The sequence below is a fragment of the Notechis scutatus genome, chromosome 8 (assembly GCF_049901735.1).
Source record: "Notechis scutatus isolate UNSWTSFEM ecotype Mainland chromosome 8, rNotScu1.2, whole genome shotgun sequence".
In the NCBI taxonomy this organism is placed as follows: Eukaryota; Metazoa; Chordata; class Lepidosauria; order Squamata; family Elapidae; genus Notechis; species Notechis scutatus.
This window is the reverse complement of record NC_142016.1, coordinates 17,078,991-17,106,151: the sequence shown is the minus strand read 5'-3', so window position 1 is coordinate 17,106,151 and position 27,161 is coordinate 17,078,991. Positions and strand designations below refer to the sequence as shown.

The window sequence follows — 27,161 nt, the reverse complement described above, 5'->3', positions numbered from 1 at the left end:
TCCCACCAATCCTATCCCGCCTCACTTTTTTCGTCACTTCCGGCAAGGAGTTTCCGCTTCCGGGTCTCAGCCAAGCGGAGGCTTGCCGAAAGGGGTTCTTTTTCCGTTCTCTCTCTTTCTTTTCTTTTATTTTTTTTAGGTTTTTTTTTTTGTTGTTGTTCTGTTTGGGAACCCAGCCCGTCGCCGGAGCCGCGGTTGTCGTCATCAACTCCACCATGTCACCTGGCGCCAAGGCCGGCTCGGCAAAGGTCTCCTCACGGTGAGAGAAAGAGAGTTTTTCCCCCTTTCCCTTCTCTCGCGCGATCGGCGCGCGGGCCGGTGGGCGTGGCCTGGGTACCCGCCCCCAAAGGCTGTTTGGCACCCCCCTCCTCCGGCATCCGTGAATGGGGGGAGGGGAGAAGAGAGGGCAGGTGGGAGGGGCTCGTCTCCTGCTGCACCCGGGATAGGAGGCGGAGGAGGAGGAGCGCGTCACGAGACGGGCCCGCAACCTGTGGAACTCACCGCCACGTGATGTGGTGACACTTCAACCCCCGGTTTTCATGGCTTTAAACGAGAAATCGAGTGCATGGAGAAGGAAAAGATCTGTTTGCGATGGTTTTTCTAGTGAAAACCAGGACTTAAGGTAGCATGTTAGCCTAACAGGGTTGCTTACTTGGTGGTTATGTCATATATGTGGTTATGTATATACATAATTTTGTATTTATGTATTTATTTTGTCATGTTGATGTAGTGTATATTGGAGGTGGTGAACCTTTGAGAGCTGTATGCAACGAAATTTCATTTTAATGTACGCCGATTAGTGTACATTCAAAGTGACAATAAAGTTATTGTTCTATTCTTATATTATATTCAGGGGTGGGATTCTACTGGTTCTGTCCACTTCTGTAGAACCGGTTGCTCTGAAGAGCAGCAAACAGAGAGCAGACATAGAACCGGTTCTATGTTTGCTGCTCTTTTGGCCCACCCGCCTGCCCGGGCTCTTACCTGACCTTTATTTCCTGCTTTTTCAACCACAGCTGCTTTGCGTGGCACAGCTGCGGAAAAAGCAGGAGAAAGGGGCTTTTCCAACCGCTGCGCACTTGCATGCAGCGGTGCTCAGCTGTCCGGGCACCTCAGCAGGTCGTAAATTGCACTCGCGTGACTCAGGCGCACGCGACGCAGAGCAACAGAACCAATAGTTATACCGGTTGGATTCCATCCCTGATTATATTTATATTTATATATTATATTATATTATATTTATTATATTATATTATATTTTTATAATACGTTTGCCAAGGAGAAAACAGAGGTTTTCAGAATCTCAGGCTGCCTTTGAGGAGCTCATCCTAATCTCCAAATTTTATAGATCTCCTTTTATAGATTCTGATCTTGTCAGTCTGTTAGAAGATTTCATCAACTGAAGCAGGACTATGGGTTAGCAATAAAATAAGGTACAGGTAGTCGTCCACTTACAATGGTTTGTTTAGTGACCATTCGAAGTTGGCACTGAAAAAAGTGACTTGTGACTATTTTTCCTACTGGTGACTGTTGCAGTATTCCCATGGTCATGTGATCAAAATGCAGATGCTTGTTTATGACGGTTGTAGTGTTCTGGGGTCATATAACCAACCTTTGGTTCTGACAAGAAAAATCAATGGGGAAGCCAGAATCACTGTTGCTAATTTAACAACTGCAGTGATCCACTTAACAAATGTGGCAAGAAAGGTCATAAAATTGGGCAAAATTCACTTAACAAATACCTCACTTAGCAATAGATATTTTGGGCTCAATTGTGGTCATAGGTTGACCACAACTTCTTTCTCTACAAATGATAAATTGGCTTTAATGATTTCAGAGTCTCAGCAGAAGAAGCACTGAATGCATCATAAAGTTGTTACTTCTTAAAAAAAATGAGTAAAAATATGTTGGACACGTGTTATCATGACTTTTAAATGTATATTCTTTTATCCTTGGCTACTCACCTTACTGCCAGAGCTTTAAGGAACTGAAATCATAAAATGTCTGATATGTGATGAGAACATCCTTGTGTAGTGAGAACAAGTGCAATAGAATAGGAATAGAATAGGAATCGAATTGAATTGAATTAGTTATTGGCCAAGTGTGATTGGACACACAAGGAATTTGTCTTGGTGCAAATGCTCTCAGTGTACATAAAAGAAAAGGTACATTCATTAAGAGTCAAGAATCATCAGGTACCACACTTAATAATAGTCATAGGGTACAATAAGCAATCAAATCATACTAGGAAACAGTCAATAAAAATCATTAGGATACAAGCAACAAAGTTATAGTCATACAGTCACAAGTGGGAGAAGATGGGTGAAAGGAAGAATGGGAGGATTAATAGTAATAGTAATGCAGACAGTATAAGTACCTGAACTGCAAACGAGCCAATCATGGTTTGGCTACAAAATTAGACTGAGAAGAGCATTGTCCTGGTGATCATGGATAGGTGTTGTACGATATTTTGTATTTATATGTTGAAATGAATCCTTGTTCAATTTTCTAGTACCCTTTTTACTTATAATTTTACAGAATAATAAAATAGGACTATGGTCCTTTACACAGTGAGGAGTCTCAAGGAATCTAATGGGATTTCCTTTTGTGAAGATGAATAGAAGATTACATTGTACACTAAATGGCTTATAAAACGTTTCATTTTACTTTCCTGTTAAGAATTATATTTTTTCTCTGATTATTTTTATAGCAAAATATATTTTAATATTTGTGCTGAAGGGATAGGACTCATTCAGAGATAAAGATTATGAAACTACATTTTCTATATTTATTACAATCAGCACTATTCACACCATATGGGTTTTAAGAGATAAAAAATGTTTTAAAAATAATTTAAATAAAAGAAGATTTCAGGAAAATTCTAATTTTCTACATTGAAAGAAATTATCTACTTCATTTTGATCTTTTTGGTACTTTTTGGGTTGTTAATCTCGATTGCTGAATTCTAAATAACATGTCTCCTTCATGTTTGTATGACATTTAAGCCAGAGCAGTAGATTAATGCAATATACTAAACCTGCTCTGGAAAGGAAAAAAAGATGATAAAAGCTAAAACTAGATTTGAAATCCATCTACTGTACAGTATTTTTAGTTCAATTTTCATAAAAGTGGCTTCACCATTTCTAAGAATAAATCCATTTGACTTTATTTATACTTACAGCTCTTCCTGGTTTTGACTTGGAGCTTTTAGATGAGTGGCTTGCTGTCTTATTAATTTAAGAATATTGTATGGTGGGCATTATTGATTCAATGAAATTCCTTAGTAACATTAGAATAAGTAAAAAACTTATATTTGGTACAGACAGCTGAAAATTTGAAAATATTACCAGCTTGTTTATTGCAGGCACTAGCACATTTTTTCTATGTCTTTGAACCGTTAGCATGGGACTATTTCCAATTATAAGCCAAACAAACAAGAGTGAAAATGTGAATAACGCTGAACTTACTCTGCCATCACATCTTAAGTTTCAGGCCAAAGAATGGATGACTAAAAATCTCCATAGATATTAATTTTCAGACATTTTTAAAAAATCTTATTTTAATGAGAATTTTCTCACTAAAAAAGTGATAACACTGCAGTTAGGTTGTTATCTGGGAATAAATCCCATTAATCTCGGTGATTCATGCTTAAGAATCTGTGGGATTTGGGTTGGATTTGTTTTGAATTGGTGGGGTTTTTTGGTGGTGGTGGGGGTTAAGAATTCTAGAGGCATAGGATTGCATCAGCCAAAATTGTGTTGAATACAGTTTTATACAAAACATGATTTAAATTAACTCTTTAAAGTATTCATGAATTAAAATTTAAAACCCGATTGTTGGTAAATCAATTCAAAGATCCTAATCCAATGGCACATTGCTGATAAGGAATCTTACAATCCTGCTGGCAGTACAGAAGGACTATTAAGTGAATGTATAAATTAATAAGATTTTTAACAGATTATTAAGCTGTTTGGTTTTTGTTTTTAATTTTTCTATGAGTCAGGGCAAGCTGAAATCTTATTTTGATTATGAATCTTGTCTTCTTGCTTTTATCATAATAAATGTTTGTAGGTCATCAGCTGAGGCTTGCGAAAGGAGTAAAAAAAGCTTTTACTGTATTGCAAAACCACTGTATTGCGAAACCTTAATTTTGAAAATATTTCAAGCAAATTCACTTTTAATAATCATTATGTTTTTTAGGCATCAGGTAATTTTTTTTCCTCTTAAATATTTTTGGGCACTGCATTACAACAATTTTCTCAAGTATTGAAAGTAGGGATTGTAATATCACATTTGCTTATAGCTGTTAATGTCAGTCTGTGCTCCCTCTAGATCCCAAGAAAGAAATACTCAAACTCCATGGTGTAGAGCAAAGTCATCCTTTTACTGGGAAATAAAGTGGAAACGACAGAGCCAATTCCGAAACTAAGAAATTGGCGGGTAGAACACATATACAAAGGAATAGAATTGCTCCCACCCCCCAAAGTTCAAATGATTCTTCCAATTAAAACTTCTGAATATGATCATGTGGTCATCTCCAGGTGGTGATGAGGCTATTGTCAGTTGACCTTGACATATTTTGATAAAAGTTCGCAGTTGCGCAAAAAAGGACAGAGGCTAGCGAAGAAATGGAAAGTTAAAGAAAAGAATCCCCCCTCCCCTTGCTAACCCAGCAAAGGAATGCAAAACACCTCCGGCCTTCTTCCCCTCCAAGATTCCCCCCTCCCACCGTTTCATGACAGCCGAAAGAAGTAAATTAGCATAGTAGCAGATATGCAATAGTTAGAAGACAGAATATACTTATTAGGAAGATATCTTGAGGCTGACAGTTAAACATATTTATTATAGCGCTATTGTAGCGTTTTATAGTTACATTTTCAACTTACGTTCTGTGAGCCTTCCTGGAATTTTCCTGAGAAAGGATGTAATAGAAATAAAATATTTTGACATTAAATTTTATTTCAGCAACTGTTTTTTCCATAAGTTGAATCCAAGGTTAGTTGTAACTAGATAGTACCTATTGGCATCAGTTAAATCAGGTTAAATCAGTGAAGACCCATTGATTTAAAGTGCTTTTGTTGTAGTATTTGAATCTGAATCCAAACTCTTGTTTTACTGTGTGGAGATTGGGACTTTTTTTTTCCTGACCAAGTTGTTTCTTTTAAAGAATTCACCATCATAGTCATGGCTTAGTCTGGAATCATCAGGTTCAGTAAACTAATGGAGGACAAAAAATAAGTTTGTCAAAATGGCATTTTACTACATCATTAAATTAGTTGAAATAGGCAAAGACAAATTTATTAATTAGTTTCTATGATATGTAATAACCAGCTTGGTGTTTGTCTAGCATTTCTTCTATCAAGGACAGTGAATCAAGGAAAAAACAGTAAAAAACATAACCTGATGGTTATGTTATACCATGATGAGTTCAGTTTTGTAATTCTTATTATGTTGTGATTTTAGTCTTTTAATCTGAAGGGAAGAAATTCCCTGTATGCTTGAATATTTGGAGGTGCATATTTTATTTGTAAATCTATTTTTCAAATAGAAAAAATACTGATTGTATTTCTCCTTAAGGTCATGTTTGTATTGTAAAACAGGTGTTAAATAAACACACTAACTTAGGTAAACACAAGTTTTCCAAACTCTTTCATTTTCATTTATTTGTATTTCATCTGTGGCTTATATTTCTTTAACCTTCCAATGCTTTAATTTTTACGTTGAAAGAAAGAAAAAAAGAACAGTGATTTGAAATCCAGGTAACAAAACAAATGCATTGGAAATGAGGTGCACCCTCACAAGCATTATCTTATTTGCTGTAGCGTGAGGCTTAATGGAAAATCCTTGCTTTTTCCCCATGTGATAATGTAGTTTCAGGGGTGGGATTCTACTGGTTCTGTCCACTTCTGTAGAACCGGTTGCTATGAAAAACAGCAAACAGAGCATACATAGAACCGGTTCTATGTCTGCTGCTGTTTTGGCCCAACCGCCCACCTGGGCTCTTACCTGACTTTTATTTCCTGTGTTTTCAACCGCACCTGCTTTGCGTGATACAGCTGCGGTTGAAAAAGCAGGAAAAAAGTGATTTTTCAACCGTTGCACACCCATGTGCAGTGCTGCCTAGCTGTCCAGGCAACTAGATGACGACGATATACATGCACGTAAAATCACCGAACCGGTAGTTACACTGGTCGGTAGTAGCTGGGAGTTACACTGTGTAGTTTCTCTCTATATATTGGTACAGCCAACATTTGTCTATGAAATGATATATTAAATGGCTAAACACACTAATAGCAAAAACGATAAGCAGTTCCCCCAAAACATGGATATTGTCTTTTACAGGTTTTGAAGGCAGAGAGAAAAACACCCATTCTTCACATTGGAGCACTTTTGAAAAAGCTTGCCTCCATGGAAGAGGTACAAGATTTAGCGGAACAGCCAGTGAGTATACAAGAGAAACAACAAAAGCGAGGAAAAAAGGGCTTTCTCTTTCTATGGAATTTGCTAGAGAATAGCTTATGCATCTTATTTAGTTTGCAGGGGTAAAAAAATAAAGGAATGCAGCACAGATATACAATTGAAAAAAAAAAAAAAAAAGAATGGCTAGCTAACATTTCCGTACGTAAAACTAGTTACCTGTCTGATACCATCATTTGAATTTCTCAGAGTTCTAAATCTCTGCCAACCCCAGTAAAAGGAAAAGATTTGGATGACATCAATAAAGCCCTAATAACGCAGTGCAAATGTCATACTTTTGTGTTTTTGTATCATGTATTTGACATTATCATATTTAACTATAAAAATGGAGAATAAATTTTCTAAATAAGTAATGCTTCTATTTATTCCTGTCCACTGGCCAAAATAAAGGAAGATGATAAGATGCCTTAAGTTAACAAGCAGCCATTTTATCTAAAATGCCAATGAAAAACCATTTTCATAATTAACATTTGAATACTAATTACTAATAGTAATGCAACTGTCCCGGTAAAGAGTCCCTAGGAAGAACAGGAAACCTATAGCAAACACATTTTGACTTTTTGTATTTCACCTCAAATTTCCCCTTACAACAAATAGACCTTTATCCAATTCTGAAAGGAACAGGAAGAAGTAATGGACCTGAAGTATTCTGGGAGCAAATAGGTGCACAGCTGTGTTTCTTTTTCTTGCTAATGAGTACAAACATTACTGGGAATTAAATTTAAAAATAGAAATTGCCCCTTTACATTCAGGAAAAAGGAAGAGTATGAATGAAAGAAGTGTTGCTCACAATTAGAGTTTTTATTTGCTGTCAAATTGAATAACCTCGTATCATACTTATCTCTGCAGATAAAAAAGGCCAAGATGCAGGAATCAGGAGAACAACTATTAAGGTGTGCAATTCTTAAATTAAAAATGAAATTAAACAAACCTCATCTAATTTTTATGGGTTTCTGTAGCCCCCTCACGCCCCCCCCCCCCGCAAAATGACAAATTGTGATTTGGAATGTATTTTCTTAGTTCTTTCATTTAATATGGGCTGGACATGACAAATCCGTTAATCCTTATCATCATCTTCAGCTCTATAAAGTTGGTCACTTCGGTTGATATTTCACTGAGAATGAGGGATTGAGAAAAGATTTGAGCCTTTTCACATTGAATTTCGGTAGTGCCTAAATTTCATTTAGTATCATGCTTAAATTATAGGTAACGCTGAATAAACCATAACTTGAACTTTCTTATTTGTTTAAACAGTTCTGCTAGCAGGAGGAATCAATTAGAAAAATTGAAAAACATTCATGATTATTTCAGAATTTTAAAGAATTTTGGCTAAAATATACTTATAAACATGGGTATTGCATATAGTTTTAAGACAATTAGCATATGTTTGGGATGATAATATTCAACGGATGTGACAATGGTTCATTGTTCACTTCATTTTTTGACTTCATTTTTTAGGCAAGTGAGCAGCTCGGACAGTAGTGATCAAAAGCCCGAATCTTCAAGTCTTTCTTCAAACCTGTCTATATCTAATCAAAGTAAGTGCTTCTTTATTTTCCAAGTTGATTAGGAGAACTAGTGGGGCGTTTGGTGCCTGAATTGTGTCTGTAACATAGCCCTTTTATTTGATTGTTTGATTTGGTATCATCTACAATGATGATACTATGCTGGGCAGCTCATAATAAAATAAACAGAATAAATAAAGAATGCAATAAAAAGCAAGGCATGTAACAGAAGAATTAGACTAAAAGAGGGGAAATCCTTACAATTACCATAGATTTACACTTTTTAAAAAACTTATATAAGCTAGGTTTTTACATCGTCTTCTTGCGATCCAAAATGTTTAAAAAGTTACCCTAAATTTCAAAGTGGGAGCATGAGTAAGGATACCCCTTGTATTCTGTGCATCAGAATGCATATTAAATCTGTGCAAAGTGTCCTGAATTTGCTGGGGTAATGAGATTTCCACTGACTTTTTGTCATGCCTCTTCTATTCTTCTTCCGCTCAAGCCAGAAGAAGGTTTGTATAAGTTCTGGACATATCACTTCAGTTCTTGGCATGCATATGTTACCTAGAGAAATGTATTCATCCCCACAGATCACCAAAAATTTGGGGGAGCTATGCCGAAAACGTTGAACAGACATCTGCCACAAAACTTACTAAAACTTTGCATGGCAGAGCAGAGAAAAGGAATATGGAAGTTTTGCTCTTAGAAATATTGCATGAAGTTTAAAAGGTTGTTTTGTTTGAGTCTTCCTTAAATGTTTCCTTTGAAGGTTTGTACAGACCTAATGCAAATTACAGTTAAACACAGCCACCCACTTTAATGTCATGGTTTGTGTTAAATAACTTTTAAGGTAATTTTTAAATATTATATTTTGCAGTCATGCCATGCACGGACTACATCTCAAGGTCATCAAACGACTATACCTCACAGATGTATTCTGCAAAGTAAGTTGAACTAAGTGGCTCATTTCTCCAAATTGTCACAGCAGGAATCTTACTGGGTGTTTGGTTCATGTAGATGTTTAATTGCATAATACAACATTTCTTTTCTGAGTTCTGTGGCATCTGCATGCATAGGTCCTTAAAGGAATTGGCTCTGTTCTTCGAAGCCTTTCCCTTCTTTTCTGACCAGGTGGGAATATTTGACCTAACAATTATGGTGCCCCTCCGTGACTGCCTTTGCCTTGCATGTACATATATACCCAAGACTAAGCAAGATTCTAATATTTCTTAGCTGGTATCAATCTGTAATTTGGATTGCATGGAGCATGGGATGGCACAGAACATAAAAAGCTTCACCAATCTGTGCACAACCCAGAAGGAAGGCACAGCTTTCAGCAATAGATCTAGGAGGCAACATGTTAGTCGTTCTCTCTGGGTTCTCTGGCAGCCGTGATGTTACCCACATCTGCTACAGTTTCCTTCCTTATCAAGAGATCAAGTGTTGAGAGGAAAAGGAGGTAAGGTGATTGTACCCCTTTTTCTCCCTGGCTGCTGTTTTAATATTATTGAGGTACTGTTGAGTTGCAAGAGGAGAGTTCTCCCTGTTTATGTAGCAATCTCCCATATCAACGAAGTCTTTTTCTTTTTCTGTAGGCCATATGCACACGTCCTTTCTGTACCTGTTTCTGAGACGATGGCCTCTTATTCTGGGCAGACTCCATATCAAACCCTCCCACAGTCCCAGACATACGCTGTTTATCCCCAGACCACCCAAGCCTACGGACTACCTCCTTTTGGTAAGGTTGGCCGGGATCTCTACAGGGCCTTGTAGTCATCTGAGAAGTTTTGCTGTTACATGTAAGGTGTCCTCTCCAAAGTGCTTTGTGTCAGAGGTCTCCAACCTTGGCAACTTTATGACTTGTGGACTTCAACTCCCAGAGTTCCTCAGCCAGCAAAGTCCACAAGTCTTAAAGTTGCCAAGGTTGGAGACCCCTGCTTTATGTATTACAAATAGGTATGTTTCGATTATCTATAAGCTTAGAACACGCAAGTTGCATAACTTGTGAAACAAGTAGTCTTCAACTTACAATCACAATTGAGCCCCAAAATTTCTGCTGCTAAGTGAGAGATTGCTTAATAGAATTTTGTCCCATTTTTATGAACTTTCTTGCTACAGTTCTTAAGTGAATCACTGCAATAGCAAAGTTAGTAACACGGTTGTTAAGTGAATCTCGCTTCCCCGTGGACTTGGCTTGTCAAAAGGTGGCAAAAGTTGATCCCATGACCCCAGGACAGTGCAACCGTCATAAATGTGAGTCAGTTGCCAAGCACCTGAATTTTGATCATATGACTATGGGGATGCTGCAACAGGCATAAGCGTGAAATACACTCGTAAGGCACTTTTTTCAATGCCGTTGTAACTTTGAATGGCCACTAAATGAACTGTTGTAAGTCGAGGACTGAACCCAGCCACAATTATCAACAGATGACTAGAATAGAAGAGAACTTATATAGCAATAGCACTCAGCTCTATATACCGCTTCATTCATAGTGCTTTACAGCCCTTTCTAAGCGGTTTACAGAGTCAGCATATTGCTCCAACAATCTGGGTGTACTCATTTTTACCAAACCTCGGATGGATGGAAAGTGGAGTCAACCTTGGCTATGGGCAGAGTTAGCCTGGAATGCTGCATTCTAACCACTGCACCGTCATGGCTCTCAGGAAGATTGCAGAAGAGAAATGGGCCCTGTTGCATTTCATGTGACAGAGCATAAATTGGCCAATTCAATGCCATTTGTTTTGTTTGTATTCTGAGGGCTGTACTCTTTTGGTGTACTCCTGTATGCATAAGTATCATGTACTTATCTATGATGTATCATGCAACAGTAATTACCCACTGAGTGAATTTAGAATCTCTCCCACCTGTTCTTTGCCCCAGAGCAATTATAGAAGGAGGTAAAACTGCCCAACTGAGTCACGGTGGCTTGCTGTAGGGAAAACACTAGTAATCCAGGGGCTTTGGCTTAGGAGGAGTGTGGTTAGCAGTGCCTGCACAATTCTCTTTTCTTAGGAAAGCTTGGGAATTAACCTTACCGCATCTCTTCTGATTTATTGTCTAGCTTTCCTTTTTCTTCTTCCTTGACCCTGCTGCTTCACTCCCTTCCCCGCTTCTCTAGGCTTAGACTTCAGACTTGCACATGCGAATTTAACAACTCTCTACCTGTAAGTGGCAATTGTGTCACTTGTTCACATCGGCGAGAAGAGTTTGGTGGCCTGGCTGACCACAGCCAGCTTTGTTTATAATGGGTGCAATTTATCTGATTCAGGTGCACTGTGGCCAGGTATGAAACCTGAGAGTGGTTTAATTCAGACTCCATCTCCAAGTCAGCACAGTGTTCTTACCTGCACTACAGGGTTAACCACAAGCCAATCCAGCACAGCACATTATTCTTACCCTATTCAAGGTAAAGGTCGGCATGGTTTTTTATTTATGTACCTCTTCCTGTAACCTGGTCAAGAAGCCACAAAGAGGCCAGCACGTTTTCGTCTCTTTTGTGCATGCTTCTCTTTGCTTGGCGAGCTCTGCTTCTGCCACCTCTCTTGCTCACCATTTGCCTGCTTCTCTGCTCTCTACCAGGTGAATTTTACCATGCTCTGCTTTCAAAACCCTCATAGAAATGGGGAAAAACCATCCGGGGTATGGGTCACGTGCATGTATAGAAATATTTAAAAACCAGTGGTAATAATAATCTCATTATTCAGCATGCAGTGTTTGCCATGTGCTTAAGTTACAAGAAATGCATAAAAGGTTAGCTTTGTCAACCTGCCATAACTTCTGATTTCTCTCAACAATAAGTATCTGCAAGTCCCTTTTTAATCAGCATTAAAATCCATCAGAAGTTTTCAAAGTTGCGACAGAACTATTCAGATCCTTTACTCAACCTGCCATTAAATTGCGAGGAATTGAATGTGCTTTTGATTTCTAATAAGCAGTTGTCATTTAAAAAGGGGGGGGGGGAGAAACCTCAGCTCGTTGAATGGGCTGAATACTATTCAGAAATACACGGTGGTAAATTGCATTTAAAAATACAACATAGCATTAAGTGACTTTAGCTATCACCAAGCAGGTCTCTGACTAATTGCAAGCAGGGTGAAAATGGGAGAAGGAAAAACTGGAGTGTTTTCCAGGCAGATTCTGTGACATTGTGGCATCCAAAAAAACAAACAAACCTCAAGCAACTCTGAATATTTGATTCCCTGCAGAAATAGGAAGGAAATGCTGTCAGATTGCTGCAGTACATCTTACTCGAAAGGAGCATCCCTAAGTGGATTATGTCAGTTTGCAGAATGACAGGAACAACAATGTGTGTGTGTGTTTTTTTTTCATTTGTTGATTAAGAATTGTAAGTTTTAAGATGTCAGCAGAATATAGCTGATGAAATAAAGTAATTTTATATTGCATTGAAGTAGGTCATTCCACTTTAAGGATTACCTTGTTTACTTAAAAGTCCTCTTGGGGGTTGCGGGTAGCTGTTGTTTGGGATAAAGATGCAGTTTCCATTAGCATCCAGTTTATAATCCCTTCAGCACTGAACTTCTTCACAAAGAGATGGTTCTTTTATTCATTTATTGTGTCTGATTTAGAGTGGACCATCTGTAAGTGCTTTTGCTTTCAGTGGATTTAAGCTTGCCAAACTCTGGCTTGGATCTGGAATGGAACAAATTAACAAATCTGTTGTGTGTTGAAATCCTTAATAATCAGCATGATGTGCAAGATGGAACAACATCTACCATAGTACATTTTGTACCCTAATGAGGAAACTTGTCCTATTTAAAAGGTTCCCTTCATACTATTCTCTTAGCTGTCTTCCAGGTTCCATTTTCCTTTTCCAGCTGATACTTACGATTATTAAGCATACTTAGTTTCCCTAAGGCTATTTCTGATTTGGGTGCCCTGTTGATTTATTTTGGGAGATAGTGGGTCTGAAAAGACTTACTCATAAAGGGACAACATCTGCCTGTTTCCAGTGGCCCTCTTTTAAGTTCCAGTCCTCTTAGAAGCAGGCCGAATGGTAATGATGTTGATTCAAGCAAAGTTAGCCACATTTGGTCCCACTGAAATCATGGGACAAGTTAGTAATGCAACTGATTGCACTTCAACTACCAACGCAATCCTACACATTACAGTTTCCTAAACTGATGCCCTCTACATATTTTGAACGTAAAGCTTCACCATTCTTCAGCAAATATGTCACCCGACATTTAGCAAAAATTAGAAATGATGTCTGTTTGGAGGTAGTTTTCATTGACTTATGCAGCGCTCATTCTTAGATTAACTTGTATAAATTCATACACTTAAATTTCAAAATTTAATACAACTAATGGCTTATGCTGTGTTTTTTTGGTATGTATTTGTGCTAAGACCAAATTACATCCATATAGCGCTTTTTTTAAGTAAACCCAAAAGGCATTTAATTATTTTGAAAAAAAAGAACAGCTGCATGGTGATGTCATAGAGGGACTCTGTCTTCTTGTCCAATGTTTCTGTGAATTCTTTTGACGAAAGGAAACAGTTTGAACTAAAGATCCTGGAAATTTTTCATTCCCCCCCTCCCCCACCCCCCATTAGGTAGTTTTAACAATCCTCTGAATTTTAATGACATGGATTAATGCACGTCTTCTGAATTTCCTACAGCTTCAAATACCAATGCCAACTCAATTTCTACTTCCTCACCTGCTGTCAATATTTCAGCAGCCACCGCCAGCATCTCTCAACAGGTACATAATCCTCCAGTGGAAGTTATCCTGTTTATTGTAATGTATTTCATCCCATGCTCCAGTATATTTAGCAATTGGATGATAAGAGACAATAATTTGATTTTATGACATGTGTAAGTATCCAACCCGAGACATGGATCTCACTGTCTTTTCCTGTGTTATTTGTCACAATGCTGACCACTTCAGTTTTTCAGAAAAAAAAAAGAACCAAGAAGCATTAGCTTGATTTCAGAATGGAACAACTTGCCGCAGCCAAGTTGCCATGGCCAACTCGCCATAGGACAACACACCATGGCTAACTCGCCGTGGGACAATTCAACAATTTGATTTAATTATTAATTTTTTTAAAAAAAAATTGTCATTCATATTTCATTCTGTCCCTCCTTTTGCATCCTTTCTTTAATAATTCCATTCCACCATTTCTTTGATATTAGTGTAACTCTTGTCCCATGGCTGTGGCAATTTGACTGTGGTGAATTGTCCTAGGCCCACTTCATTCTGTCTTAAGTATTGCAATTCTGATTTTTTTTTTTTTGGCTTAGCTGTCAATTGTATTTAACACCAGCTAGTTTCCACAACCTTGCTGGGCATAAGAGTTGTTGTCCAATATACCTAAGGAGCAATAGGACAGTGAAGATGTTTACAGAACAAAATAAAGTTTGTTAGGTCAGTCACCACTGCAAAGGTAAGGTTTAAATATGTAGCAGAGTTCCACTGAGAAGTGAGTTCACTTTAGAATTATATTAGCTCCAGGTGACTTGTTTAAAGCAACATGGAGTTTTATACAGTCCATATGTGGATCACCTAGCCAGCCTTGTCTGAATTCTAAAAAAGCTAAGCATGGTTGGCTCTGGTAAGCATTTATATGGGCTATCATCAAGAAATCCCAGGTCTGTAGCTGTGGTCTAGATGATAAAGTTTAAACATTCCTAGAAGAAGGCAGTTTATATATAATCACATCCATACAGAATTTGTTATGGCTGCTCTATAGAGTAGACCACATTAAGAAACTAATGCCATATAGCTATTCTTTTTTTCTTAGAATAGCTATAGTAATAGAAACTTGCAAGTCTGAATGTGCTTCCTCCTCCTGCACTTTAACTAACCTGGCATCATCCTATAGGGACTGTTGAGAGTTGTAATTGCCATTGTTGAAATGTACCAAGACAGAGGAGGCTACGTAATACAGACTGGCATTAAGATTCTTTTAGCACTTGGCAACTGCATGTTTTCCACCATTCTTTGCCCTCTTTCAGTTCTTAATTTTTTTTCTTAAAGGAGTATCCTACATATACCATCCTTGGCCAAAGTCAGTACCAGCCGTATTATCCCAGTTCAAGTTTTGGCGTGATAGCACCAGCAGACAGCAGCACAGAGACCAACACGTTGACATCTGCCACCTATCCTTCTGAAAAATCAAATGCCATGGTGCCTACCCAGACGGTGCAGAGACAGTCCTCTGGTAAACTCGGGCGGGGAAGGAAGATGGATTTGTAAATTAGATCGATATTTCTTAACCTCAGCAACTTTTAAGATGTGTGGACTTCAACTTCCAGAATTCCCCCAGCCAATATGCTGAGTTAGAGGGCGGCGGGAGGCTATGGGATCTCAACTATATATTAAAATTGTGCTGTAGAAGTGCATTTATGTTGCTCCTAGCGATGCCTATTCCTTTTATTGATGAACCAGAACTGAACCAGGAAGAAAAGTTCTCCTGTCAGAGGACCCCTCAGATTGAGAGAATAGATTGAGTTTCCCATTGAGGTAACCAGCAAGAATTTTAACTCAAGTTCTGATTCAAAGTTAGCACTGCTTTCCATCGTTTTGTTGCCCAGATGCCCCATTAGGATAGAGTATTTTGATGTCCATTGCAGATTTGTTCCACCACCTGGAATAAATGGCTTGTCATCTCCCCTCGTTCTGAAGTCCAGATCATTAAAGCTTCTACATGCTGCTTTGCAGTATTGCAAGATAATGTTTTAGAAAAGGAAGGGGTGGGTGTACTTTTAAGGAAAACTATTACACTGTTAGAGCAAAATCAAGAAAGTGCTGCAGATGCCAAAGCTGGAAAGTAAGGCAGGTGCCTCCTTAGATGGCACCTCATTCTAAGAACACTTTCCCTATGGGGAGTCTCGATGCTTTTTCTGGATTTTTCATGTGGCACAGTTGTTAGAATGCAGAAATGTAGGCAAATCCTGCCTACTGCCAGCAGTTCGATTCTGATCGGCTCAAGGTTGACTCAGCCTTCCATCCAAATGAGGACCTGGATTGTTGGGGGCAACAGGCTGACTCTGTAAACCCGTTGAGAGAGGGCTGTAAAGTCTTAGGAGCTATTGCTAAAATGTCTTTAAAACTTTCATTTTATGCTTTCGTTAATTTCAAAACCTTCTTTATTATATTTTTGCAGTTTTACATGGTTGTTTACTTGCTTGTTTTCTTTCATTTTCTTTTATTAGTTTTTATTCAAAGGTTCTTAATTTGAATTATATAAGGTGCACTTGAATACGGTATTGAAGGTACAAGATACATAAACATTGCTGTTCTTTTTCTTCTAGGTGATCCCTCTACCAGTCCATCATTGCCAAGAGCGGCTGCAAGTAAACTTGTAGATGAGCAATCTAGGAGAAACATGACTCCAAAAAACAGAGGCAAGAGGAAAGCAGATGCTTCTTCACCGCAGGACAATGAGCTTGAAGTTTGTGTTTGCTATTTTTCTCCCTCTATTTCTCTCTCTCCCTCTTTTAAGCCTCAGAAAATTGAATTAATGGAAAGATAGTAAAGTTAGGCAATTGTAGTCTGCAAGCTGAATAATTTAATGGGAAAATTGGTCTGTTTAACTTTCTCTTTATCACTATAAAACATGAGAAATAAGTGGGACTTAAAATAGAAACACTTGAAGAGCAGGAACATCAGATGAAGTATTGTGATACTTGAAGGATTTGAAAGTTCTCAATAAGGATGTGGGCAACATCTGTTGAATAAGAAATGCCAATGTTTCCCTCAAAACAGGGACCATCAATCTACAGTTGTCACATTGCAGTATAGAGATTAGAACTGATGTAATACAAATTTGTCTCAATCTCTTGGGAGATTTGTCTTCATTTTTGAAGTTCATAATCTAGTCCCCCAAATGACCCAGTGTCCTCTAACAGAGTAAAATATAGTTTGGCAGGGATGTATACCAGAAACAAATGCCTTCCCTTGTCAAAAGTTAAGACTGTTGTAATTTTGAATTGTCTTAAGTCACTTAGTTTCTTTTTTACAATAACCAGAATGGGATGGGATGCTTTTGAGGCACTTGGAGTGTGGAGGGACAACCAACCACCACCAAAATTAACTTATTACCTTTCTGCTTCTTTCCTCAGCGAGTATTTCTGTGGGACTTGGATGAGACCATCATAATATTTCATTCTCTTCTGACAGGCTCATATGCCCAAAAATACGGGAAGGTATTGATTTTTGCTGCTGTATTTATTGTAGAATGCATAGGTGATTTCATATATTCTCTAAATTAAGCCAACAAAAGGATAAGTCTGGAAGTTTTAAGTCCAGACATTGTAAAGTTGTGAAGGCTTGTGAAACGCAGATCCAGAGGAATGATCAATGCTATATTCTCCCCAAAGAAAAAGTTAGCAACTGGGTGAAAATTGGTGAGCCCCTCTGGATCAAGGAAGGGATCCTTTGGGAGGGGTGATACCACTGCCTCCTTCAAGAATACCTTGTGAACGTGCATGATACATTGGAAGAAATAATTTAATTCATTTTTCATTTTCTTTAAAGTTTTGAGTGTATAGAATTTGGAGGTTCCCTTGCATGTGTATATTTCTGACTTTGCCACATAGAGCAACCTATCTTAGAATGCCAACAAATAGCAGTAGAGTTTTTATGATGTATACAAACCTGGAAGGTTCCATCCAAGAATGTCTGCAGGGGGAGAAACTGGGGGGAAAAGCCGGGGGGTGGGGGGAGGCAATCAAAGCCCCACCCTTTTTTGTACCACAATAAATGGAAAAAATTGAGAGCTTTGATTGGATGATTGTGGATACCATCTTGCCATCTTTTACCCTGTCCCCATTCCCCTTGGATATTATTGGTTCTGTCCCTAAGAGCTGCCTAAAAGTATTTTTATATACCGTACTCTTTGACTTATGACCCTTTTTCAGATTTATGACCATTGCAGCATGCCCACAGCCACTTGATCAAAATTCAGAGGCAATTAGCAATTAGCTCATAGTTATGACAATTACAGCATCCTGGGAACATGGGATCACTTTTTGAAACCTTCTGACAAGCAAAGTCAACTGGGAAGACAATCACTTAACAGTGGTGTTACTCACTGAACAACTGCAGTGATTCACTTAACAACAAGAAAAGTCATAAAATGGAGCCAAACTCAACATAACTGTCTTGCTTAGCAGTGGAAATTTTGGGCTCGGTTGCAGTCATAAGTTGAGTACTACCTGTACCTGTATTAAAATAAAACAAGTAATTCACCTGTATAACATTTGTACTTTCTGTAAGTTTCTGTAAATGTTTCTTTTGCATTAGAATTTCTGACGTCTTTCATCCCCTCAGAAAAACTCTCTGTTCTAACTTTTAGGATCCCAGTTTAGTTGTTGGCTTTGGATTAACAATGGAAGAAATGATTTTTGAAGTGGCTGACACACACTTGTTTTTCAATGACTTGGAGGTAGGCAAATTCTGACTTTACATACCTTGGAATGTCACAAGAAAATCTATTAGAAGACACATCCCAACACCATTTATCTCTGTTAGTCAGAACTGCAATAGGAAATGAAACCAACTTGCAAGTCTGAACTTCCAAATTAGTCAATTAAGATTAACAGTGGGAGACCTGTGTTATTCCAATCTTAGTCCCCTTTTTTCATAGCATTGTAATCAATATAGACAAATAGCAACCTCTTTGTTATTAGAGATGAAAAAAGAATTAAACTCAGATCTAATTTGTCTTGCTTCAGTTCTCTAAATTTCTTCAAAGTATAATTTCAAGGAGTGTCATGGCTTATTGTTTTATCATTGATCATGTTATTTTTAAATGAGCGTAGAGATCAAATGGAAGTCTTCCATCACCTGAAAGATTTATATTAATCCACTGAGACCAAGCTGGCTGCCTAGGAACTCTAATCCATGAAGCAGGCATCTGACTGGGGAAGAGTGCATGGAATGCTATTGCCAGTTAGCATCATAGATTTCTTTCTATCCTTTCATTACAGGAATGTGACCAAGTACATGTAGAAGATGTTGCATCAGATGACAATGGCCAGGATTTAAGGTTTGGATCCCAGGGATTAATATGGATAATATCGATATTCATATATAATGATAAAGACAACATGTATCAAATGTTGAATATTTACAAATTGAGGTTCTTTCCTTTAGTATGACCTTTGAGTTTTCTTATCAAAAAGGGAAGGAAGGATAGCAGAGTAACCAGGAGCATTCCAAAATATAATTCCTCCTTGTGAACAAAAGGTGTTTTAGAGCCTCAAAGCACTTGATGGGCAGACCAAGGCAATGCTTACATACAAAGAATTCAGCAGGATGCTAAAAATAGGAAGTGTTGTGTTCAAGCTAAGGATATCCCCTGGAAAATAGGGCAAACAATCTATAATCTATGAACAATAACTATTGAAATTCAGTTTGTGAGATTCAGGTAAACCCAAATCTTTCTTTTTCTATTCCAGCAACTACAATTTTTCCACCGATGGTTTCAGTGGTTCGGGAAGTAATGCCAATCATGGTTCAACAGGAGTCCAGAGAGGAGTGGATTGGATGAGGAAGCTGGCATTTCGCTACCGGAAAGTACGCGAGGTCTATGATAAATACAAAAACAATGTTGTTGGTGAGTACCAGCAGGTTTCTTACGCTCTTCCTACAGTAGGCAAGATAGACTCTTTTATTAAAAATTGTTAAGCTTTTGGAAAGAACCAGAATCAGCCAGCCAATAGTGACTTTATGGTTGATTAGCCATTTGGCCATATCAAAATACAAAATATAAAACACCGAACATTAATAAGACAGAAATGGAATAAAAGAAACAGATTAAATAAAAAGAATAAAATAAAAAATGCAAATTATATGCCAATATATCACCCCAAGTACAATTTATCCCAGTCAGACTCCCGTATGTAGATTTCAGCTGAACTGTTTTATTCAAATAAGGCCCATCCATCCAATTTTTGCAGGACTTCAATAATCTGTTGAAAGGTTACTAGCATTGGGGTAACTGCATTGAAATGTTTACACTTGACATGCACAGTCATCTGGAATGCAACCAAGGGATATATCACACCCTTGATATAACACGCTTCTCTTTGAAGGAGATGATGGTCTAGAAACATGAAATATAAATAAGTAAAATAAAAACATTTCCCCAGCACAGTTCTCTTCAGTTCTTTGATTGAGTGTGCTTCCAATGGACTTCCCATGGCCTTGCCGTCGATAGAATTCTGGGAATTGGAAGTTCACACATCACAGATCTGTCCAGAAAATGCAGAATTTCATTTTTTTTCTGAAGTGCCTTCAGAGGGTTTACTTTCACACAGTGCTTTTTAAGCACACCAAAACTATCCCTCTTTTTAAATAAATATTATTTTCTCCCTGTGGTAAAAATTATATCCCCCACTTCTACCACTAGCCCTATTCGTATCTCATGAATTTGTGAAAATCATTTCACAATAATTTTTTTAGAGAATGGTAAGGCTGACTGGAGTAATAGGAGATGTTTTATATGCAGTTGTTTAAAAATTTGAACTTGGTTTTGACTTATCGCAGAAAGACAATTTGGAAATGAAAATGTTAAAATAGTTGATGGTCTGAGTGTATGAAAATTGTACTTTCTGCTGTTTTTATAAAGACATCTCCAAATTGGGGAAAAAAATCCCAATTTATTGAATGCAGAAATCACAGAGTTGGTCCCTGAGACTAATAACATTTCTATTTCCTGATCAACTTCATTTGTTTTGTTTTCCCCCCCTCTAGCTCTCCTCAGTCCTGAGAAAAAAGAAGCACTACAACGATTAAGGGAAGATATAGAAGTGTTAACAGATTCTTGGTTGGGAACAGCGTTAAAATCCCTCCTGCTCATTCAGTCCAGGTACAAAAATGAGACTCCCCTGTAGCAGAATAGTTCTGGTACAGTGCCTGTTGCCACATTGGTGTATAGTGTTAGAAGCATCCAACCTGAATTATAAAGAGGTGGTCATGTCTCAGTGGAGAACCTTATAACTGGACACCCAAACTTAAAAGTCACATCTGAGCAAGATAAGCCAGAATTGTTTGGAATGTTGATATAAACATGGATGACCCTTGTGGTGATACACTCTTGTTTGTTCTTCTTGGAACAATCCTGGAATAGCTATTTAGGATTCTTGTCTAGTGAGCCAGCTACGGTTTGTTCATAGCTTATTAAAAGAGCAAGCCAGAATTCCAGGTTTGCATAGAACGTTTTCTAAAATTTTCAAACCTCTAGGCTTTGCAGGAGAAGCAATATATGTACCTGCTATTCATTCATGACTAACAATTCTCAAATCCTGGCCTTTGTGGCCATTGCTGCATAGGAGATTTAAACTGAGTTTCCTTTTTTGTTATTCTTTTCCCGATGCATCTAGACTTCAGTTTGTAGATTTTTTCTGTGTCGTTTGTGTAAACAGATCTTTTATGAATGAAAGCAAATATACACATCCCACATATAACTTGTTTTCCTGCTGTTTTCCTGTAGAAGAAATTGTGTGAATGTCCTGATAACAACCACTCAGCTAGTGCCAGCTCTGGCCAAAGTCCTGCTGTATGGACTTGGCGAAGTGTTTCCCATTGAGAATATTTATAGTGCTACAAAAATAGGTGAGTGAATTATTGAATATGGAAAGAGAGAGAGAGAAAAGGAAAGAAAGAAAAAAGAGAAAAGAAGGAAGGAAGATGTGTGAAATCATCACAGTCAAGTATTTATTTGTTTTAATCACAAAGATATGTGCCCCTTCCTGGCAGGTAAAGAGAGCTGTTTTGAACGAATTATTTCCCGATTTGGAAAGAAGGTGACCTATGTGGTGATTGGAGACGGACGTGATGAAGAATTGGCAGCCAAGCAGGTGACCGTGGGCTTCATTCTTTTTCTCCTCTTAGCACCCAACATGGTCTGTTGTCTGCTTCTGCCAGCTCTTTGACTGTAGCTTCTGTTTCAGAGCTGTCTGGTGCCTTGGCCACCCCTCACCCAGGCACATCCATAGGTCTGAAAATAGCTTCATGACGGATAGGATGTTAACCTTTGCTTTCTCGGGTGACTCCAACTCTTGGAAAGTACAGTATTACATTTGCCCATATTAGTCAGCACCATTCAGATTATGGGCATGTATTCTTGCTGCATGAAGACGGCTGGGTGTGGTGTCTAAAATGTTGCACTTGGTTAGGGAAACCCAAATTTAAGCCCTCATGGACCAAGCAGCTATCTTTACGCTAGTCATACTCTAGTCATACATAGTTTATTTCACTAGGTTGATATGGACTGAAAACGAGCAGGCAATATTGAGTTTCAAGAAGGACAATGGGATATAGTGATGATGATAACAATGGCGATAAATAATAATGGAAGAATAGGTAGTTTGTGTGCCCTCCGCCAAAGAACTTTTTTTTCTCAACATTGGAACTCCTTGTCAGGCTCCAATGACTTAAGAAAGACACACTGAGGTTCTTCTAAGCCATTTCCTTTATTAAGATAAGATAATCTTTATTGTCATTTTTTTTCTCCTGTGGGCACACATTAAAAATGAAATTCTGTTGCCTTCTCTCAAAAGTGTACCCATACATAACACACATATAGACACGCTATATACATGCATATGTATATAGCTATACCCTAAAATATAAATACATATAAATATTAATCTTGATTATAGATAGAAGAGAATATTTGTAGCTCAAGGCTGAACTGTGGGATCCTTGATGCTCTCTGAGTTTGGTGGTTTTCTTGCAGATGTTTCATTTCCAAGCTAGGTAACATTGCAGTACCCTAATAATTCCTTTACTGTTCTCCACCTATGGAGAGAAATCTTGCCAAACTAAAGCAGACTTTTTGCACCATTAAATACTGCTAGCAAGAGCCTGCCTTAACTCTTCCTCCCATCCTATCGTATTTACCGGACTATAAGCCGCTACTTTTTCCCCACGCTTTGAACCCTGCGGCTTGTACAACAATGCGGCTTATTTATAGATTTTTCTTCGCTAACTGCCATCAGGGGGCGCAAAAACGTGACAGACACAAGAGGTCAATGCAAAGAAGAAGATGCTACCGGTAGTTTTTGGCGCACTCGACGCATATATATCTGCAGCTTATAGTCTGGTGCAGCTACTATATGTAAAAATATATTTTTCTTTTAAAATTTAGTGGGTGCTGCGTATATTCCGATGCGCTCTATAGACTGGTAAATACGGTAAACTTTGCTGTCTCTTGTTACTCTGGAATGCATTTTCTCCATCCTGGGAATCCAAAGTACATCACACTTGTCCGGCAACAGTTGCTGTAAATTGTAGTGCAACTTCCCCAAAATTACAAAGTCTCCCCCCCCACACACACAAAAAAAAAAGAAGGGGGAAAAAGCCAGTATGCAGAATTTCATATCAGTCACTATGCCCTCCTTTGTGCAGAAAAAAAGCCTTAATTATACTTCTGCACCTCACCTTGTCCCCCTTGCCAGAGAGAATCTCATTCCTCACAGTACGGTTTCTCTTCTTTTGCAGCACAACATGCCCTTCTGGCGAATCACAAATCATGCGGATCTGGTGTCTCTTCACCAGGCCCTCGAGCTAGACTTTCTGTGAGGACCTGGGCACAAAGCATCTCGGCCCTGCTCCCAACAGTCACCTCGTGGCTTAAACAGGAACCAGTCTGGGGACTTTCTCTTTCATCCAGACCAAGAAACGCAGCCAGTGGAAGTGTACAGCAGGAGGTTCTCCCCCCCCACCTCCCCCCATCGCTGCTTTCCTGGGAGAACCGACAAAGCCTTGGCAATGCTGCTCCGGTGCTCGAATGGTTCTCTGTGGTTTGGGGTTTTTTGTTTTTTTTTGGCAAATGGAACTTTGGGGAACTTCCAGGTGCAGAATCTCCAGCAGCAAAGGCCTTTCTCCCCGTGTAGCCCTCGGAGGTATTGTACTAAAGAAGAGAAAAGCAGTACCGTTTTGTAGAATACTTTTGCCCCCTGCAGACTTCTTTCAAGCTGTTGAATCAGAAAGGAAGGCAAATGGATTGTTTTTATTTTAGTTTTATTTTTTACAGAAAGGGGTCCAGGCATGTCTCCCTTCTTGCAAACTCAGAAATAGTACTGTTTATAGGTTGGGGGGGGGGTGGGAATAACAATTTGTGTTGGATGAAGGGGAGCTTTCTACTCTTTCCTGGCAAGCCAGGGATCGAAAATATCCAACCATTCCCTTGAGGCACCCTGGCTGTCCCCCAATTCTTTTTCTAGCAAATACACCCACTTGACTAGCACAGGGTAGTTTTTTTTTAAGTGAGGACAAGATGCTAGAGTCTAATTGTCCCCGGCCACCCCTCTTTTCAGCAAGTGCATACCTGGGTAATAAGAAAGCTCCTTTTCTTAGATCCAAGATGGCACCCTGCCAGTCCACGATAAGAGTCCCCTTCAGTTGCCATTCCCCATGCGCCAAGGATAGTGTCCCTTTTTGTTCTGATGACTTGCACTGCAAGTCCTTTTTCTGAAGCAAGGATTTGGGTAGGACAGGGGTCTTCATACTTGATAGCTTCAAGACTTGTGGACTTCAACTCCCAAAATTCCTCCTCTAGCCATGTTAGCTCAGGAATTCCGGGAGTTGAAGTCCACAAGTCCTAAACTTGTGAAGTTTGAAGACCCTTGGGGTAGAACAAGGTTACCAAGGTGGGGTTGAGGGTGGGCTACAGCGTTGCAAAACAATTTTTTTTCCCCAACCCCAGGGCAAAATCTCTTCAGCTCCTTTGCAGAAATTGACGGTAGAGATAGCGTCCTGCTAACGTTTTAAGAGATGCCTCCTGTAGGTTCTCCAGTTTCTTATTTTCACTTGACAATGGCACCTAATTTTCTTCAGTACGGTAATCTCGGCTGTAGCTGGATAGCAACTTTGCACCCCCTGCAACTTCTAACTGCCCTCCCCTACCCCTTTCTTTTGGTTGTCAACCTCGAAGCTGTTGAAGTAGTAAACAGACATGGAAGTCACCCTTAGGTTACTAAATGGCGGACCAGAACAGTGGCTTCCTTGTTAGGGGGGCAGTAGGATGATTCCTTTTGATGTAAGTGCATGGTAGACATTGATGGGGCAGAAGGTGGGCTGCAACATTTGATTGTTAGAAAAAGAACAATCTCCTTTCCTTGCTCAAGGAGATGCCCAGCCGCCTTGTTGCCCGGTGTCTTTTACAAATCCTTTAAAGGATAGGCCTAGCAGTGTTTTATTGGATGAAAATATATTCTCCCTTCCAGATCCCTCCTTCCAGATACAGAATAGAAAAGGCCTCTGTTCTTTCCTGCAGATTCTTTATTTCTCAGCAAAAGTGTGGAAGTCATTTGCCTCGAGGGGCCCTTGCTTGACTTTGGAAATAACTCTTGTGCCTTAACTTCTTCCCAGAGTCCCGGAAACGTCAACCGTTGTGTGGAAGAGAGTGTGTTAAGCCTCTTCCGTGTTGAAAGTTAATCTTTTGATTCTATTTTTTTACGCAATCTCAGTCAGCATAGCCAGTGAATGTTGAGCCCCCAGGAAACTGGCTCAGAGGTGTGTGTTTGTCCTAGAAAGAAGCTCCTTGTCAGCCCCCCTTGCCAGGTTTTGGAAACACCTTTGACCATGTGAGAAGCTTTTGGCATCAGGTTCTGGTCTTTGTAATGCCTCCTCTCTAATATACATGGGCTGATTTGTTTCCTTAAACCACTCAGGGTGATGGTACATTTTCTGTATTAATTTTTACAAAAGTCGATTCAGCTCTGGCACCACTGACTTTGCTGGCTGCTTTTCTCTTGGGGCTTCATAGAATTTGGAAACCAGTGTGTTGCCACCTTCCTTCCCACTCTTTAGCTTTCAAGCATGCCTGTTTTTATTTTCTAATGCAAAGGTGGCTGGACATGCATCATCTGAAGTATGTGGGAGGCTGTCATCTCCCACCAACTGTGAGAAATAGGCTGCAACTGCAATTGCATACTGTAAGCAAAAGTAAATTACAGTTGCTGATTCTCCCTCAGGATCCTGTCAACGTCCTGAATTGGAGGGCATTAATGGCTATATAGATCCCTTAAACATCATGTTCTATGTAATGGCAACTGTCCTGTGAACTGGAAAAAAAAAATAAAGTCTTTTATTTTCTATACAACCCCTCAATGGTTCTTTATTTTCCCTTTTTCCTGGAAATTCTTCTCAGAATTGCTCACAAGTTTGGATAGCTGGGGGATTGTGATTTCTCTCAAATAAGTGAAGATCAGAAATTCTTACTGGTCTACTGAAAATCATCAAGCTGTGCCAGCTCCGCGTGTCTTTTACTCCACCTTACATACAGGGCTTATTCAAGGTGTTCTCTGTAAGACAGAAAATAAATCTAAATCTAAAACTCTTGCTTTTCTTAAGTGGTGTCAGTGGAATCGTGGGCTTTTATACTTGGCTCTGCCCTTATTGTCCATAGCAAAAGTTACCTTGTCAGGCTGAGATTACTAAGAGACAGTTGCCATGTGTTTAAACCGGTGAACTGAGTGAAATGAAGTGTGCCCTGTGAAAAGTATTCTGCCTGCTTTTATTTTTTTGCTTCCAAATATGTTGTTTGCAATAAGTATAGAAAAAGCTAGATGGGTGTGATTTTTCTTTTTAGCTGAATACCATATAAGAATTGGACTCTGATTCTGAAACAAGGCTCTAGGTCAGGGGTCCCCAAACTTGGCAACTTTAAGACTTGTGGACTTCAACTCCCAGAATTCTCCAGCCAGCATAGAAAAATACTGTAGTTCCGGAACTACAACTCCCAGAATTCTCAGGAGGCACAAAGAAGAATTGATATTCTGAGAATTGTATTTCTGAGGCAAATTGCGGAATGTATTAAGTCAGAGGTCAAACTTGGCAACTTTAAGACTTGTGGACTTCAACTTTCAGAATTCTGGGAGTTGAAGTCCACAAGTTTTAAAGTTGCCAAGTTTGGACACCTCTGCTCTAGGTATTGCTTCCTTGTTCCGAAACAAACATGGCCAGTTTGATCACATTTGTTTAAAAATGACATTAAGGCTCTGGTAACACCAGCAATGCGTGACCCGTGGTTTTTCAAATTTATCTCACAGTAGTTCTTGCCAAGGTGGCCAATTATGCAGGATCTAGGAATTAAATATTGATCCTCCATGCTTCTAGATTACGTTTCACTCAGAATATATCTAACACACTTATGTCACGAAATCTCATATGATTGAACTACAGGAACAAGTAAGAATA

At 38.9% G+C, this 27,161-nt stretch overlaps 1 protein-coding gene across 5 annotated transcripts; it reads left to right on the top strand.

Moving 5' to 3' along the window:
* The first annotated feature begins 62 nt into the window (after positions 1-62).
* EYA3 (EYA transcriptional coactivator and phosphatase 3) lies at positions 63-26,064 on the top strand. Of its 5 annotated transcripts, none has more exons than XM_087970850.1 (18): positions 63-259; positions 6,343-6,441; positions 7,327-7,370; positions 7,936-8,015; positions 8,863-8,929; positions 9,581-9,723; positions 11,255-11,392; positions 13,624-13,706; positions 14,985-15,168; positions 16,262-16,401; positions 17,072-17,155; positions 18,307-18,396; positions 18,941-18,999; positions 19,412-19,569; positions 20,709-20,823; positions 21,448-21,569; positions 21,714-21,814; positions 23,460-26,064. In XM_087970850.1, exons 2-18 carry the CDS (start codon positions 6,409-6,411, stop codon positions 23,538-23,540), a joined length of 1,722 nt encoding a protein of 573 aa, XP_087826976.1. In that variant the 5' UTR covers positions 63-259; positions 6,343-6,408; the 3' UTR covers positions 23,541-26,064. The 5 variants fall into 5 exon arrangements, with proteins under 5 accessions (XP_087826976.1, XP_087826978.1, XP_087826980.1 ...); XM_087970851.1 differs by lacking the exon at positions 63-259 and adding an exon at positions 382-622; XM_087970852.1 differs by lacking the exon at positions 11,255-11,392.
* Positions 26,065-27,161: the final 1,097 nt, after the last annotated feature.

Bases quoted from the DNA above. Each gene is read 5' to 3' on its own strand.
- EYA3 (XM_087970850.1), top strand. From the start codon at position 6,409: ATGGAAGAGGTACAAGATTTAGCGGAACAGCCA. The intron at 16,402-17,071 runs GTTTGTGTTTGC...TTCTTTCCTCAG, and splicing joins CGCAGGACAATGAGCTTGAA to CGAGTATTTCTGTGGGACTT. The intron at 19,000-19,411 runs GTTTGGATCCCA...TTTCTATTCCAG, and splicing joins GACAATGGCCAGGATTTAAG to CAACTACAATTTTTCCACCG.